At 40.9% G+C, this 16,210-nt stretch overlaps 1 protein-coding gene across 4 annotated transcripts in view; it reads right to left on the reverse strand.

The window, feature by feature from the left end:
- Positions 1 to 16,210, reverse strand: part of DGKH (diacylglycerol kinase eta) — a 445,542-nt gene that overhangs the window by 85,604 nt on the left and 343,728 nt on the right. For 3 of the 4 annotated variants that reach the window (XM_033948016.1, XM_033948018.1, XM_033948017.1), the window contains 3 exons: positions 13,884 to 13,969; positions 12,015 to 12,114; positions 6,132 to 6,411 (listed from right to left, as the gene is read on the reverse strand). In XM_033948016.1, the coding sequence (XP_033803907.1) occupies positions 6,132 to 6,411; positions 12,015 to 12,114; positions 13,884 to 13,969 (466 nt within the window). The remainder of the gene's footprint in view (positions 1 to 6,131; positions 6,412 to 12,014; positions 12,115 to 13,883; positions 13,970 to 16,210) is intronic. The other variant, XM_033948015.1, reaches the window with a different exon arrangement.

The raw sequence follows: 16,210 nt of genomic DNA on the forward strand, positions 1-16,210 counted from the left end.
CATATCTGATGAATCTGGTTCAAGGGGTTAATATTAGTAGGGCTGCAAAGCAATAATGATCACAACAACATCCAATTTATCATTACTGGAAGAAAGAGACTAAATAGGCTGCTACAGTAGCACTAAATTTTAAGAAAGCAAAACTATGATAAGATGAAGGAATGAGTTAGTTATCAACATGGGCTACCATTAAGACATGTTATTTCATCACTAACTCAAGCTATTTTAGCACAGATCCCATTTTATGCAATGAGACCTAGGGCTCCTTTTATGAAGGCGCGTTAGGGCCTTAAAGCGCGGAACAGTGCGCGTTATAATGCCCCGCGCGCTAGCTGCTACCGCCTCCTTTTGAGCAGGCGGTAGATTTTCAGCTAGCGTGCGCTATAGCACGCGCTAATCCAGTGCATGCGCTAAAACGCTTAGCGCACCTTCGTAAAAGGAGCCCCTAATTACTATTACCTGGGGTTAACAGTTAAATAGCACATCTTTAAATGGTAGCCCAATTTGATAATTTCCTCCTAAAAGGAGCAGTTGCCTAGGTTAAAATTTTGCATTTAGTATGGACATTACTTAAGAAAATCATTTTGGAAGCACAGATAAAATATAAACAATATTTTTTTTTTAAGTGGCTTAATGGTAAATGGAAGAAGCAGTGAAAGGATGTATTTAGGAGAATGGAAAGCAGACATTAATGAAGAAAATACTGATAAGCACAAGTCCCGGCAAGTTAGATGTAAAACAGTAATAAGGTAGGCCAAGAAAGACTTTGAAAAGAAGCTTGCTGTAGAGGCAAAAACTAATATTAAAACTTTTTCAAGAACATTCAAAGCAAAATGTTTGTGAAGGAGTCAGTTGGACTACTAGACAATTAAGGAGTGAAATTTAATGTAGACAAATGGAAAGTGATGCACATCTGGACGGAATTATTAGGAAAGGGATGGTAAATAAGACAGAGAATATTATAATGCGTCTATATTACTCCATAGTGCAACCTTACCTTCAGTATTGTGCTCAGTGCTGGTTGCTGTATCTTTAAAAAGATACAGTAGAAATAGGAAAAGTTCAAAGAAAAGCGACCAAAATAATAAGAACATAAGAAAAGCCTTCACCGGATCAGACCGAGGTCCATCCAGTCCGGTGATCCGCACACGTGGCGGCCCATTTAGGTACTCCTGATTGGAGACCCAGATATACCGTAGCCCTCAATATGATTTGCAAGAAGGTGTGCATCCAACTTGCACTTGAATCCCAGAACAGTAATCTCTGTCACAACATCCTCCGGGAGAGCATTCCAAATTCCCAGCACGCGCTGTGTGAAAAAGAACTTCCTGACATTCGTCCTGAACCTGCTGCCACTCAGTTTCAGTCTGTGACCTCTTGTCCGTGTCACATCCGAAAAAGTTAGTAATGAAAAACTGAAGGTGGACAAAGCGATGGGACCAGACGGGATCCATCCCAGGATACTAAGGGAGCTCAGAGAGGTTCTGGCGAGTCCTATTAAAGACTTGTTCAACAAATCTCTGGAGACGGGAGTGATTCCTGGGGATTGGAGGAGAGCGGATGTGGTCCCTATTCATAAAAGTGGTCACAGGGATGAAGCAGGAAACTACAGGCCGGTGAGCCTCACTTCAGTTGTTGGAAAAATAATGGAAGTGTTGCTGAAAGAAAGGATAGTGTATTTCCTTGAATCTAATGGGTTACAGGATCCGAGGCAACATGGCTTTACAAAAGGTAAATCGTGCCAAACGAACCTGATTGAATTTTTTGATTGGGTGACCAGAGAGCTGGATCGAGGACATATGCTAGATGTAATTTACTTGGATTTCAGCAAAGCCTTTGATACAGTTCCTCATAGGAGGCTGTTGAACAAACTTGAAGGGCTGAAGTTAGGACCCAAAGTGGTGAACTGGGTCAGAAACTGGCTGTCGGACAGACGCCAGAGGGTGGTGGTTAATGGAAGTCGCTCGAAGGAAGGAAAGGTGACTAGTGGAGTCCCTCAGGGTTCGGTGCTGGGGCCAATCCTGTTCAATATGTATGTGAGTGACATTGCTGAAGGGTTAGAAGGAAAAGTGTGCCTTTTTGCAGATGATACCAAGATTTGTAACAGAGTAGACACCGAAGAGGGAGTGGAGAATATAAAAAAGGATCTGCAAAAGTTAGAGGAATGGTCTAATGCCTGGCAACTAAAATTCAATGCAAAGAAATGCAGAGTAATGCATTTGGGGATTAATAATAGGAAGGAACCGTATATGCTGGGAGGAGAGAAGCTGATATGCACGGACGGGGAGAGGGACCTTGGGGTGATAGTGTCCGAAGATCTAAAGGCGAAATAACAGTGAGACAAGGCAGTGGCTGCTGCCAGAAGGATTCTGGGCTGTATAAAGAGAGGCGTAGTCAGTAGAAGGAAGAAGGTGTTGATGCCCCTGTACAGGTCATTGGTGAGGCCCCACTTGGAGTATTGTGTTCAGTTTTGGAGACCGTATCTGGCGAAAGACGTAAGAAGACTTGAGGCGGTCCAGAGGAGGGCGACGAAAATGATAGGAGGCTTGCGCCAGAAGACGTATGAGGAGAGACTGGAAGCCCTGAATATGTATACCCGAGAGGAAAGGAGAGACAGGGGAGATATGATTCAGACGTTCAAATACTTAAAGGGTATTAACGTAGAACAAAATATTTTCCAGAGAAAGGAAAATGGTAAAACCAGAGGACATAATTTGAGGTTGAGGGGTGGTAGATTCAGGGGCAATGTTAGGAAATTCTACTTTACGGAGAGGGTGGTGGATGCCTGGAATGCGCTCCCGAGAGAGGTGGTGGAGAGTAAAACTGTGACTGAGTTCAAAGAAGCGTGGGATGAACACAGAAGATTTAGAATCAGAAAATAATATTAAAGATTGAACTAGGCCAGTTACTGGGCAGACTTGTACGGTCTGTGTCTGTGTCCGTTTGGAGGAGGATGGGCAGGGGAGGGCTTCAATGGCTGGGAGGGTGTAGATGGGCTGGAGTAAGTCTTAACAGAGATTTCGGCAGTTGGAACCCAAGCACAGTACCGGGTAAAGCTTTGGATTCTCGCCCAGAAATAGCTAAGAAGAAAAAAAAAATAAAAAAAATAAAAAAAAATTAAAGCTTTGCTTCTTCTTGGTCGATTTTATCAAATCCCTTTATTATTGTAAAAGTCTCTATTAAATCCCCTCTCAGTCTTCTCTGCTCGAGGGTAAACAGTCCCAATTTACTAAGGTGCTCTTTGTAGCTCAAATTCTCCAATCCCTTGACAAGTTTTGTGGCTCGCCTCTGTACCCTCTCCAGCAGAGTTATATCTTTCTTGAGGTATGGAGACCAGTGTTGGACACAGTATTCCAATTGCGGTCTGACCATCGCTCTATAAAGTGGCATTATTATATCTTCCGATCTACTCGTGATCCCCTTCTTAATCATGCCCAACATCCTGTATGCTTTCTTCGCCGCTGCCGCACATTGTGCCGAAGGCTTTAGGGTTCTGTCAATCAGTACCCCCAAATCCCTTGTTCGCATTTTGCTAATGTCGCCCCCAACATCTTATACATCGTATACACTTGAAAACTTGGCTCTTTGCAAAAATCTAATCACCTCCCATTCTCCAGTATTCTGTCCCTCTCTATCCTCTTAGTCCCTCTCCTTTATCCTTCATTGTAGTTCCTTTCCTCTTAATTCTGTAAACCGCGCCGAGCTCTGCGCTTGCGGAGATGGCGCGGTATACAAACCTAAGGTTTAGTTTAGTTTAGTTTAGTGTTCTTTGTATTTTTTTCCTAGATGCATCACCTTGCATTTGTTTATGTTAAAATTCATCTGCCACTTTGTTGCCCATGCTTCTAGCTTGTTCAGATCCTTCTGGAGTTCCTCGCAGTCCCTTTGAGAGTCAACCGCCCGACATAGTTTTGTATCGTCTGCAAACTTTATTATATTGCAAGTTGTTTCCTCTTCCAGATCGTTTATAAAAATATTGAACAAGACAGGCCCAAGAACCGAGGTTAGGGCTCTTCAGCTTGGAAAAGAGACAGCTGAGGGGGATACAACTGAAGTTTACAAAATGTGCCATATTCAAAATAAGAGTACTGAGGCCCTTTTAAACTTGTCATAAAATATTTCAGGTTCCTAAATATGTAGGTACAGCTTTTTAGAACAGAGACACAACATAAAATACTGCCAACTTATGTACAGACTCCAATCTAGCAAGCAATGGTGAAAGAAGATGACAGAGATTGATATTTTCTAACCTTGAAGGAGAAGATAACGAAAGATTATGAAAGACTAAATCAGCTGGAGGACTATGAAAGAATGCTTTATGAACAAAAAGCAAATCTTTAAAGCTGACCTGGAAGACCACGGGAAGTCAAAGTTCTGAAGCCAGCAAAGGGAAGGCATGGGGTTATTTCCCTGCTGTGCAAAATAATGGCTACACTTTTGAATGTTCTGGAGATGTTAGAGCACAGTAGGTTTCATAGCATAATAAAATGTTTCCATAGTCTGATCAAGTAAGAGTGTACGAAAATACTTAATGCCTCCTTATTAAAACATGACTGACCAGCTGTGATAAATAACTGGAGAAACACTGTTATTATTGATGTATAAATGTAGTGGAATATTTATTTATTTAAAAATTTCTATACCATTTACAACTAAACGGTTAACAGAATATACATACATAATTTGAAGAACATAGTAAAATAGACATACAAGCAAACCTTAAAAATTCATAGCTAAAGTGTCTTTATATCAGAAATATGAAAATATAATCATTGAGAAACATCAATATTCTGATTTAAGATCAGCTAGATCTAAGATAGATGAATATGTAAAATGGCTCATTATAATTACTTCTGGAAACCGGTATGCTTTAGAGCCCTGTGATTGTATTGTTAATATTTGAGTAAGTACATGTACAAAAATGACTAAATAGAACATAATTGACATAAAGAAAAAAAAATCTCTTAGCAAGAAGCTACCTGGGTTCCAAACTGAGTTTAGTGTCTACAGTTTATAGCAATCTAATATTTTAAGAGTATCTAAAAGCCGAACAGGAGATCTACTTGGGAATCAACACCACTCTGATTCATAAAATGCAACTTATCCAAAACACTGCTGTCAGACTAATCTTCAACCTGAGAAAATATGACTCGATTAAAGACTTCATCAGGCAACTGCACTGGCTACCTATTCCATCACGAATAACCTTCAAAACTTCATGCATCATTCACTGTATACTTTACGGAAACTCCGCAGCATCTCTTATCCAGCTCTTCTCCAAGGCATGGTCAACTTCACGCTGAACCCTCAACAGAATACTTCTAAATCTCCCTTCCACAAAAATCTGCAATAAAAATGTGTTTTCCACTCCATGCTCACCTTTCTAGGCGTAAAAACTTGGAATGGCCTTACTGAAATGACCAGTACGAAACCTAACTACTCCATATTTCAGAAGAAACTGAAAACTCATCTATTTGACACTTAATCAGCTGTATCCTCTCCTCCCCCTTCCACCCTTCTCCCAACCCCCTCCTACCCTCCTCTTCTCTTCTCCCACTCCTCCTCCCCCTTCTCCTTCCTCACTCCCCTCTTTAAATCGCCTTGAGCCTACCTAGGTATGAGCGATGCAGAAATAGAAGATTAGATTTTAATAAGATGGGCTGATACAGACAACCAGTAATGCATAAACCAGCAGATTAAAAAAAAACTAAAAAGCTGCTGACAGCTGTGGGCTGAATTATGCCCTGGCCTCCAACATTGAATAATTGGGTATGTCTGGGTACCGGTCAATATTCAGACCAATGCCCAATTAGCTTAGTGGCTAAAGTTAAGGCAGCTCCCAAAAATAGATCTAAATGCAATATCACTTACAATACAATTTTTACTTATTGGTAGGATATAGCTCAGAGACATGGAGGGGTTAACAAGGGGGACAAGCCCCCAACCACCTCACCACCCAATCATTGCATGATCCTCCATTTTTTAATTATACTGCAAAATAACGCTTGTAGTTGATATAAAAAAAAAATTTAACACTTTTCAAAAATATAAATGAAACTTGTAAGAGGTGAAAAACCACTTAACTAACAGATGGTTAAGTTAACAAGCAGCGGGATACAACTGACACATACCTTTTTCTGCTTGTTCAATGATCTGCCTTACTGCCTTCTTTAAACTGTTTGCCCGCAGCATTAACTGCTCTCGCGGTTTGAAGATTTTCTGAGTGGAAGACTTGGAAATGCTTTCTGTTAGCTGCTCCTTGCTCTCAGAAAAGGAGTCCTCGCTTGACAACTCTTCGGCTTCTTCTTCTACAATAGGTGGAGTGGCACGTGAAAGCCCTGGCGCAGCCTGGGCTTCAGCGTGAAGAGCCTGAAGCAGTAGGTCAAGCTTCTCATTCAAAGTCGAGCACTGCTCCAAAAACAGACAGACATATAATTTCTGCAACAATTAGATCAAAAGCATTAACTTCTATAAGGAAGATAAGGAAAGCTTAAAGAGATAGCCAATGAGGACACAAGCAATGTCATATTTTGTCTTAAAAAGAAACCAATAATGACAAGCTTTCTGCTTTCATATTATTTGTCCATTGTCAGTAGATATTTACCAAGTTACAAATTGACTTTACCAATAGTAGGTTATATTTCATAAGCAAGAAAAGAGGAACAAAGATAGCTCTCCTCTTATCTTCTACAGGAACACTTAACAAATGATTGAAATTAATATACCAGAAAGGTAAATCTGCCCAAATTTGTATTGCATGGCATCCTTAATTCTGTTATTACTGTACAGGGTGAGCAAAAAAAAAGGCCCTGTTTTTTTTTTTTCAAACAACTGCTTAGAATTTCAACATGAAATTTTACATCTGTATTTGTTGTTCCTACCTGTGCTTATGTGGTGAGTGGAATGTGGATAATCTTAAACATGGTGACGTTACAGGCTTTTTAGCATGACCATCTAGCGATTTTTGCACATTCAAAAATGTTTGCACTATAAAATTATCATTATTCAAAAGAAAAAAAAAAAAAAAAAAGGGGTTCCAGCTTACCGTTAATGACTTCACAGTGAGGTAGATGTTTGTCTGGGAGCAATATTGGAGAAAGCAACAACAAAAGTGACCAATGGTGTTCAGTCTCTTTTTATTGTGATTGACTCGACACGATTGTGTTTCGGCCCACAAGGGGCCTGCCTCAGGAGCCTTGTAGTTAAGTCGTGATAGACAAAATCACAATGCTCTTTTTTTTACTCATCATGGAAAGTATCCCTAAAAAACCTGCATATGCGGCTGAACTGCTGGCTTGAAGAACCAACACGGGCTGCTGTCTGTGCCAAAAAGAGCATTGTGATTATGTCTATCACGACTTAAGTACAAGACTCCTGAGGCAGGCCCCTTGTGGGCCGAAACACGATCATGTCGAGTCAATCACAATAAAAAGAGACTGAACACCATTGGTCACCTTTGTTGTTGTTTTTTGCTATTCACAGTTGTGAAGGCAGATTCTCCTGTTCATATTCCAAGCAGTATTGGAGGCCTATCACAAGCTCTACCCAAAGCCACAAATAATTGTCGAACTCAAGAAAGCAGTGAAGATGATCTGAGACGGCCTGCAACAGGGACTGATCAACAAGGGCTGTTAAGAACTTCCCAAAGTAACTGATGACTGATGAACTGTGTTTAAAATATTTCCTATATAGACGCTTTAGAGCACTGATGTTAGTTCCCCATCCTCAAATCTATAAAGGCAGCTTTGAATGAAACCCCTCCCTGTTTTTCCCTTTTTTTGTTCTCTTTTCTTGACTTTATTGTAGTTCATCCATCTCCCTTTTGTTTCCTCGTTCATCCGTCTTTGTTTTTGTTATAAGTTTTTTGTTCAGTATTTTAAGTTTGTAATGCCTCATTTTTATTATTATTATATATCGCCTAGAATTTAAAATAGGCGATTAATCAAATTTTTATTAAACTTGAAACTTAAAGTTGTGGGGGAGGACGACTCTTTCAGGATTCACAGTGACTGCAAAATTGTTAATCATATTGTTTAAATGACATCATTTTATTGTGGTTTAGCTCGAACATTCTTAACGTGCAATAATCACTAGGTAATAATGATAAAATGTCAGTAATATCAACATAGCTAAGAAAACAGAAAAAAAAACTGTAGGGGGTTACTTTTTTTTTGCCTCACCCTGTATATCACAAGACAAACAAAATTGGTATAATATAATCTCTAGTTATAAGGAAAAAAAAAACAACAACTCTTCCACTTGTTTGTAAAATGAAATCTTTTGAGGTTTGACAGCTACCATCCTAGGCACTTGCGTGTCAACCTTCCGGTGGGTCAATTTTTACGTTTGAGACGTTTGTGCAGCACTGTGGAAGAATATAAATCCCGTTCAGTGGAGATGTAGCGGTGGTTTGAAGAGAGGGGATACCCCTCTAGGGTCATCAAAAAAGCCTTTAAAAGAGCTCTGTATGCGCAACGGGATCATCTACTCCTTTCCTCTAGAGATTCCAATGAGCCTAGGATGGTATGCACCTTGCCATATTCTTATAGAGCATTTGATATCAAAAAAATCATCAAGTCTCACTGGCATATTTTACAGGTGCATGAGCCATTGGAACATCTTCCTATTTTTGCATACTCCAGAGGCAAGAACTTAAGGGACCGGATCACATCTTCCCAGTTTATACAGGAGAACCAACAAATGTATCCTCAATTTTCTGCTACATCTAAGGGGCATTTTAAATGTGGGAGGTGCAGTGTTTGCCCACATGCCATGGAAACCCAGCGGGTGTCTCATCCAGTCTTACATAAGTCATATGATCTCTAACATCACACGAATTGCAGTACTGAGGGAATAGTGTATATGATCATATGCCCGTGCCAATTGTTGTATATTGGACATACCACCCGGACTATCCGGGTTCGAATCACGGAACACCTCAGTAAAATCTGACGAGGGGATTTGGGAGCTCCCCTTACACAACATTGGCAAGCGCTGTCTCACTCCCTTGAAGATTTAAAGTTTGTTGTATTGGAAGCCCCTACTCTCCATAGGGGCGGGAACAAACAAGCATTACTATGGAAACATGAACAAACCTGGATTTTCCATTGGCAGACTGTCAGCCCGGCAGGTTTGAACAAAGAAGTGGAATGGTGGGCGTTCCTCCACTAAGATTGACAGGTGTATCTGTATATATAGTGGGAGTTTAGGAGGAAGCTTCCCTATCAGGAAGTGATGTAATCACGGGTGACAAGGAAGGTACCACCGGCAGCGATGTAAAGTTCAGTGAGTGTTTATCTGTATATTTTTCTTTTAAAACAATGTATCATTGCATGCACTCTCTTGTATTGGCAGGAAGAAGTTTTCACTCAGTTCCAGCTTGTTTGGCGGCTCTCTGAAGAAGCCTTGCGGCGAAACGCGTTAGAGCCCGCTGGAGTGAGACAGCTTCCTAAAGCACCCATGCAAGCTAAGTTCACATTTTTGAAAAAACGCTGAAGTTATTATTTTGTTCACATGATTGTTTTGGGACATTAATTCAATTTTTGGAAAAATTGGTTCACTATATTCTTTCTAACACGGGAGAAGATGCAATGATAGAACACTGAAATGTCTATAGGGGCTTGTCCCCATTAGCATTTATTCCACCTTGTTTTTCAAGGTTCTGAGCACCTCTCAGGTTGAAAGTTTATATATTTAAGTGAAGTTGACTTTCTTAGTTCTTCCTTTCTAGTTTTGTTGTATGATTCTGCTCTTTTGGGAGACATAGTTTTAAGTTTGACCCAGTAGTTTTCATTGATAATTATTGGAGCTCATAAAAAACATACTGAAGGAAACAAAATGAAAAGTCCTTCCCCCCTTTCCCAGTATCAAACACCTGAATAAAGCAGCAAAAACTGCTTCCTCTTCTGGGTTCTTTTAGCCATATCTACTACTACTTATCATTTCTATACACATCTGGAAAAAATCTGCTTTTGATGGCCCATAAACAGAGTTTTGCATCCTAAAATACAATCTCAAAGTGCCAGAATCAGAAGCCTCCAAGAATTCAGTCAGCTCCAAACTATCCATTATGAGTTGTGTCCCTGGACCCAATTCCTGTCTCCCTCCTTCTAGTACAAGGCAAATAAAATACCTAGCCAATGCAGGGACAAATGGACTCTCCAGAACAGAAGTTAAATATCTTTTAAGCATTTACACTAGGGACACATTCAGAATATGTGGAAAATTTAGAAATCGTAGATTCTTATGCTATGAGCTCTCAAGAACCTCTCATTTTCAATGTATTATAACAAATTCCAAACCACCTCTTCAAGGTCAGAGACCTGCTGATGTATCACAATCATCTATTGTTGCAAAGTAGATAACACTGCAATGGGATCTTCAAATTTCTTCCCAAGGCCTTGTATCTACACTGAAAAAGAACATTCCAAAAGTCAGGCATGCTAAATTTTAAAATAAATAGATAAGTCTTGAGGGGTATGGGGGTATATTTGGAGGGTGAGTGTCCAAAATGAAAATAAGACCTGGGACCCAGGTAATCATTGTTCCAACATTAGAAAAGAGAAAACTATGCAACTATTGATCTTGTGGTTTATGGTATCAGCAGGACTCCTTGCAGTCAATAACCTCCCATAATGCATCACACCATAGCTGCTGTTATGTTTTTCATACATGCCCGCCAGTAATGTCTCTTTAGAAAAAGTTCACATCCATTTGTTATATGATACTGGCATATAAAAGGCTAAAGGGGAAAGGGCAATATATGCATAATTAGGTAGAGTAAGATGAGGATGAAGAATTTGGGAGGGAAACAGGGGCAAGACATGGATGAAAGAGAACCAAAGATAGATGAAGAGGCAAGAAAAAAAATACATAAAAGAGGAAGAAAAAGCAGCAGAAAACCCACAAACATAAGTCAGTTAGGGACCAAAATATTTTTTGCACTCCAAGTCCTCCTGCAACCCTCTACCATCACCACCACCATGAAATAATTCAGTCTTTCAAACAAACAGTACTATTATACCTATGGCCAAATAATTTCAAAGATCAATTTTATTTAAAAAAAAAAAATATATATATATAGCAATATTTTAATTTTTAATTTTCTCCCATCTCATACCAGGAAATGGTCATTAACTTGAAAGAAAGTTTTGATCGTCATTGAATCTTTCAATGCTGCTTTTTTCAATTGGGTTAATCCCTACCTTGGCATGAATTCTCTTTCCTGTGACCAACCTAATCAATTCTATGCCATGTCCAGCCTCACCAAACCAACCCCCCCCCCTTTTTACAAAAGCTTAGTGTGGTTTTTAGCATCAGCCCCAGCGGTAACAGCTACGATGCTCACAGAATTCCTATGAGCATCCGAACCGTTACCACCGCTGCTGGTGCTAAAAACCACGCTACACTTTTGTAAAAGGAGGGGCAAACGAACAAGGAACAAGCACCCATGCAGCATAAAAACTGAGTCATAGATTTAGACCAGGGATGGACAACTCCGGTCCTCGAGGGCTGGAATCCAGTCGGGTTTTCAGGATTTCCCCAATGAATATACATTGAAAGCAGTGCATGCAAATAGATTTCATGCATATTCATTGGGGAAATCCTGAAAACCCAACTGGATTCCGGCCCTCAAGGACCGGAGTTGCCAACTCCTGATCTAGACCATTTTATACCTGAATCAAACAAGGCTTATGCGGCTTATCAATATATATTTATTTATTTTGGTGCTGATACTTTTTATTCAGCTACAGATTGGCAGCAAAAATTATCCTATGCAACCCCCCCCCCCAAAAAAAAAAAATAAAAAAACAGAACTGCAAAAAAGTTTCATCCAAAAAAGAAACTTAAAGATTTAAAAAAAAAAATATTCCAGTACTTGAGCACTTTATTCTCTTGAATAATAAAATTTAGCTAGATGTCTGATTAGACAATGGGAATAAAATGTTTATGTCCAGCTAGATTTTAACTTTCTGTAATGCAATTCCAGTATTTGTTACAATGTTAATCCTTACTTTAGTAGCCATGGCTTCTGCTTCTTCTGCATTTTCCATAGGTTTTTCATACGTCTTCCCTACTTTGGCAACAAAATCCTTTACAGTTTCACATAATATCCTTTTTGATATAAAAACAAAAAAGAAAGCAAGGACACATAACAAGTTAAGACAGCATCTTGAAGCAGTGGAGGGGGTAGGTGCTACGGGGCACAGTGAGATAACACAAAAGCCTCTCAGCAAAGACAACATGGGTTCAATGCACATCGTAGAACACATGTGAAAAGAGGTTGGCGTTTTCTTTAAAGCCGCACTGGACATTTTTTCTCTTATCGCCAACCATCATATAATTGGACACTGCCGGCAGAGGGTCCAGGATTGTCACAGAAGAGGCAATACAGCTTAGGACAGAGGTAGGCTAACACAGCTGTCTGAGTACTTGCAGAGTCTATTGGCACTATGTTTGCTCTTTCTATACCGTGAAACAAGGCATTAGTCAAACTGTTGGAGCAAAATAACCCCCATTCAGTGAATATGCACTGCTACACTATTTGTGCTGTCTTCTATCCATTTGGCAGTAACCCTACTGGACGATAAACAATACGCTGATGCCAAAGACTTATTGGAGCACAGTTTGCAAAGCTTTTTGACATCCCAGAAGTGTGCTGAAGCGTATCACAAAGAAATGCTCCAATGAGATGCACAGGTTTTAGATTCCAAATTTAGGCCCTCTTTTACTAAACCACGGTAGAGGTTTCCATTGCGGCATGGGGGCGCTAAATGCTCCGATGCTCATAGGACTTCTATGAACATCGGAGCAGCGTTGAAGCATTTAGTGCTCTGGGCCGGGGGGCGGAGGGGGGGGAAGTTGTTAAATAATACAAACAAAAATACAGTCAAACCTCGGTTTGTGAGTAACGTGGTTTGCGCGTGTTTTGCAAGATGAGCAAAACACTCAAGAAAACTGTAACTTGCATACTGAGCATTGACTTGATTTGCGAGCCCCCCACCTCACCCCACCCCAGGAACCAGTTTTGCTGCTCCCCCGAGGCCACCGGCGCTGCTCCCTCCCTTCACAACCGAGATCACCTCCTCCTCCCACTGACCGGCCCTGTCCTAACCCGTGTGCCAGTGCTGAAAGTGCCTGCCGCTGGTTCTCAGAGAGGGTGAGAGCCAGAAGGCCTTGAGCATGCGCAGATGCTCAAGGCCCTGCAGCAGCCCAACAGAGAACCAGCAGCAGGCACGTTCAGCACCGGTGCACGGGTAAGGACAGGGCCAGTCAGTGGGGGGAAGGGGCGATCTTGGTCGCAGAGGGAGGGAGTAGCACCGGTGGCCTCGGGGAAGCAGCAAAGCCGGTTCCTGGGGTGGGGTGTCAAAGTGGAGGACAGCAGTGGGAGAAGACAGAAGCAGCAATATGGGTCAGGCTGGGTCAGGTTGGGTCAGGTCGGAGAGATGTACCTAAGTCAGTGGAACGAATCATCCGAGTTGCCATTATGGCCTATGGGGAACTTTGTTTTGATATACGAGCACTTTGGACTACGAGAATGCTTCTGGAATGAATTATGCTCGCAAAGCAAGGTTCCACCTCTATCTGGATTTTGTTCCTCATGCTTGGAAACTGTTTTACAGTTTAACTTTTAGAGGCAGCCATGCTAATAAAGTGCTCCTGGCCTGCTAGGTTCTCTGAAACACTTCACTCCGTTGATAAGAGTGTGCACACAGCAATAGTGATCAAGCTCACCATACCTCAAAAAAGAACTCAAGTAAATATACTCATCAGTAAATGCAATTCAGAGAAGACCACAGATATGAGAGGAAATGGAGTCTCTGAACACCAAGCACATCATTAACAATATGAAGAAAGAAAAAACGAAAACATTCTCCGCTTACTTGGCAGATGATATGACCACTGAGTGCTGATCAGAGTTGAGTATTTTTGCAAGATGAGCAGCTACTGAATCCTCATATGCAGATATCTAAAACCATAATGGATTAAAAATAGATTACACATCACACTAATATTTTCAGAAACATTTTATATAGAGCTGGGCAATGATTAAAAATTTTAATCAAAATTAATCATGGGATACAAAGAAACTAATCATATGATTAATTGCAATTAATCATAGTATTTATTTAAGGCAGCATATCTATATTTAGTAAGGATCTATTATTGGAAGCCAGGATATATCCTTGGCAGATGACAGGAATAAGGCCACAGAACGGATGGACTAATTGGTCTTTTTTTTCTACCATCATCTACTATGCTATTAAGTTAGATTGTCCATGAAGCGGCAGGCATTCTTCCTTGGCAATAAGCTGGAAAGACAACAGCATTTTTACAAGGATTAACATGGGTAATCACAAACAGTGCAGATTACATGATTACATAATATCTTTTTTAACTGCCTTCTGGACATTTAATACAATCCATTCTTTATTTGTGGTGGTGTTTTTCATTCTGTGCAACCCTGTATCCATCCTTAGAAGAATGCATATTTGCAAACTAGTAATCAATAAAAATTATCTACAACAGTGTTCTTCAATGCAAGCCAATGACAACCCTCGGGACCTGCTTGGGCAACCCATGCGGTCATTTTTTATTTTATCTGCTGTCAAATGTTGGGCATATCTGGTCTTTCTCCTTCCTCACCCACTCCCACAGTCCCAGCATTGCTCAATCTGGATCTCTCCCCCCCCCCCCGAGTCCACCATCAACTCCCTCCTGCCTGATTGCCTACTTCCTACCCACTCAGTGGTTTTGCAAACTTGTTCCTCTTTCCAGCAATGATTCACTCAGTCACCTCTCCAGCCAGCCCCTGAAACCTTCCATCTGCATTTCCCTCCCATACAGCAATAGGAAATTGCTACAGAGTAAGGTCCCTGGGGTTAAAGAACCAAGCTGAATCATTGCCAGGAAGAAGATCAAAATTATAAAATTAGAAACACGATGGCAGATAAAGGCCAAATGGTCCTTCTAGTCTGCCCATCAACAGTAACTATGATCTTTTTCTGTCTCTGAGAGATCCCACATGCCTATCCCACGCCTTCTTGAATTCAGACACAGTCTCTGTCTCCACCACTTATTCCAGGAGATTGTTCCATGCATCTACCACCCTTTCTGTATACTGTAATAGTATTTCCTTTAATTACTCCGGAGCATATCACCTCTTAACTTCATCCTATGCTCTCTCATTCCAGCGCTTCCTTTCAATTGAAAGAGACTCGACTCATGTGCATTTACGCCACGTAGGTATTTAAACGTCTCTATCATATCTCCCCTCTCCAACCTCTCCTCTAAAGTATACATATTGAGATCTTTAAGTCTGTCCCTATAAGCCTTATGATGAAGGCCATGTACCATTTTAATAGCCTTCCTCTGGACTGACTCCATCCTTTTTATATCTTTTTGAAGATGTGGTTCCAGAATTGTACACAATATTCTAAATGAGGTCTCACCAGAGTTTTATACAGGGGAATCAATACCTCCTTTTTTCTACTGGCCATACCTCTTCCTATGCACCCTAGCATCCTTCTAGCTTTCGCCGAACCTTTTCTACCTGTTTGGCCACCTTAAGATCATAGCTTCATGGATATAGGGTACTTAGCTTCATAGCTTAGCTTCACAAATCCCACCCTAAGATCATCACATACAATCATATCCAAGTCCCGCTCTTCTGTTGTGCACAAAAGTTCTTCACCCCTAAACTGTACCGTTCCTTCAGGTTTTTGTAGCCCAAATGCATGACCTTGGATTTCTTAGCATTAAATTTTAGCTGCCAAATTTCAAGTAGGCAGGCAGGGATGCTGGGAAGGAAATAGAGGGCAGCAAAACAGAAAGATCAGATCGAATTGTGCAGAAGCCAAACTCAGTGAGACAGGTCAGCAGCAGGAAGGTGGGCAGGCCAAAGTGAGTGACACTGGACCGTGGTGGGGGTGCGAGGAGGTACTTACCATAGGATGCAGAAGAAAAGAGATAGTAATAATAAATTTATTCTTTTATACCACCATTACCAGAAGTTCTAGGCGATTTACACTAAGAGGAACTGGACCTGGACATGGGGAGGAGAAAGCGATACTGGACATGAGAGAGCATAGGGGAAAGGGAAACAGAGGGGCATTGCTGGACATGAGGGACAGGTATGGATACAGAGGAGTAATGCAGAATGCAAGGTAAGCAAAAAAAGAAGAGAAGTTGGTGCACATGGATGAATAGG

This window comes from Geotrypetes seraphini, chromosome 6 (assembly GCF_902459505.1).
Source record: "Geotrypetes seraphini chromosome 6, aGeoSer1.1, whole genome shotgun sequence".
Taxonomy (NCBI): Eukaryota; Metazoa; Chordata; class Amphibia; order Gymnophiona; family Dermophiidae; genus Geotrypetes; species Geotrypetes seraphini.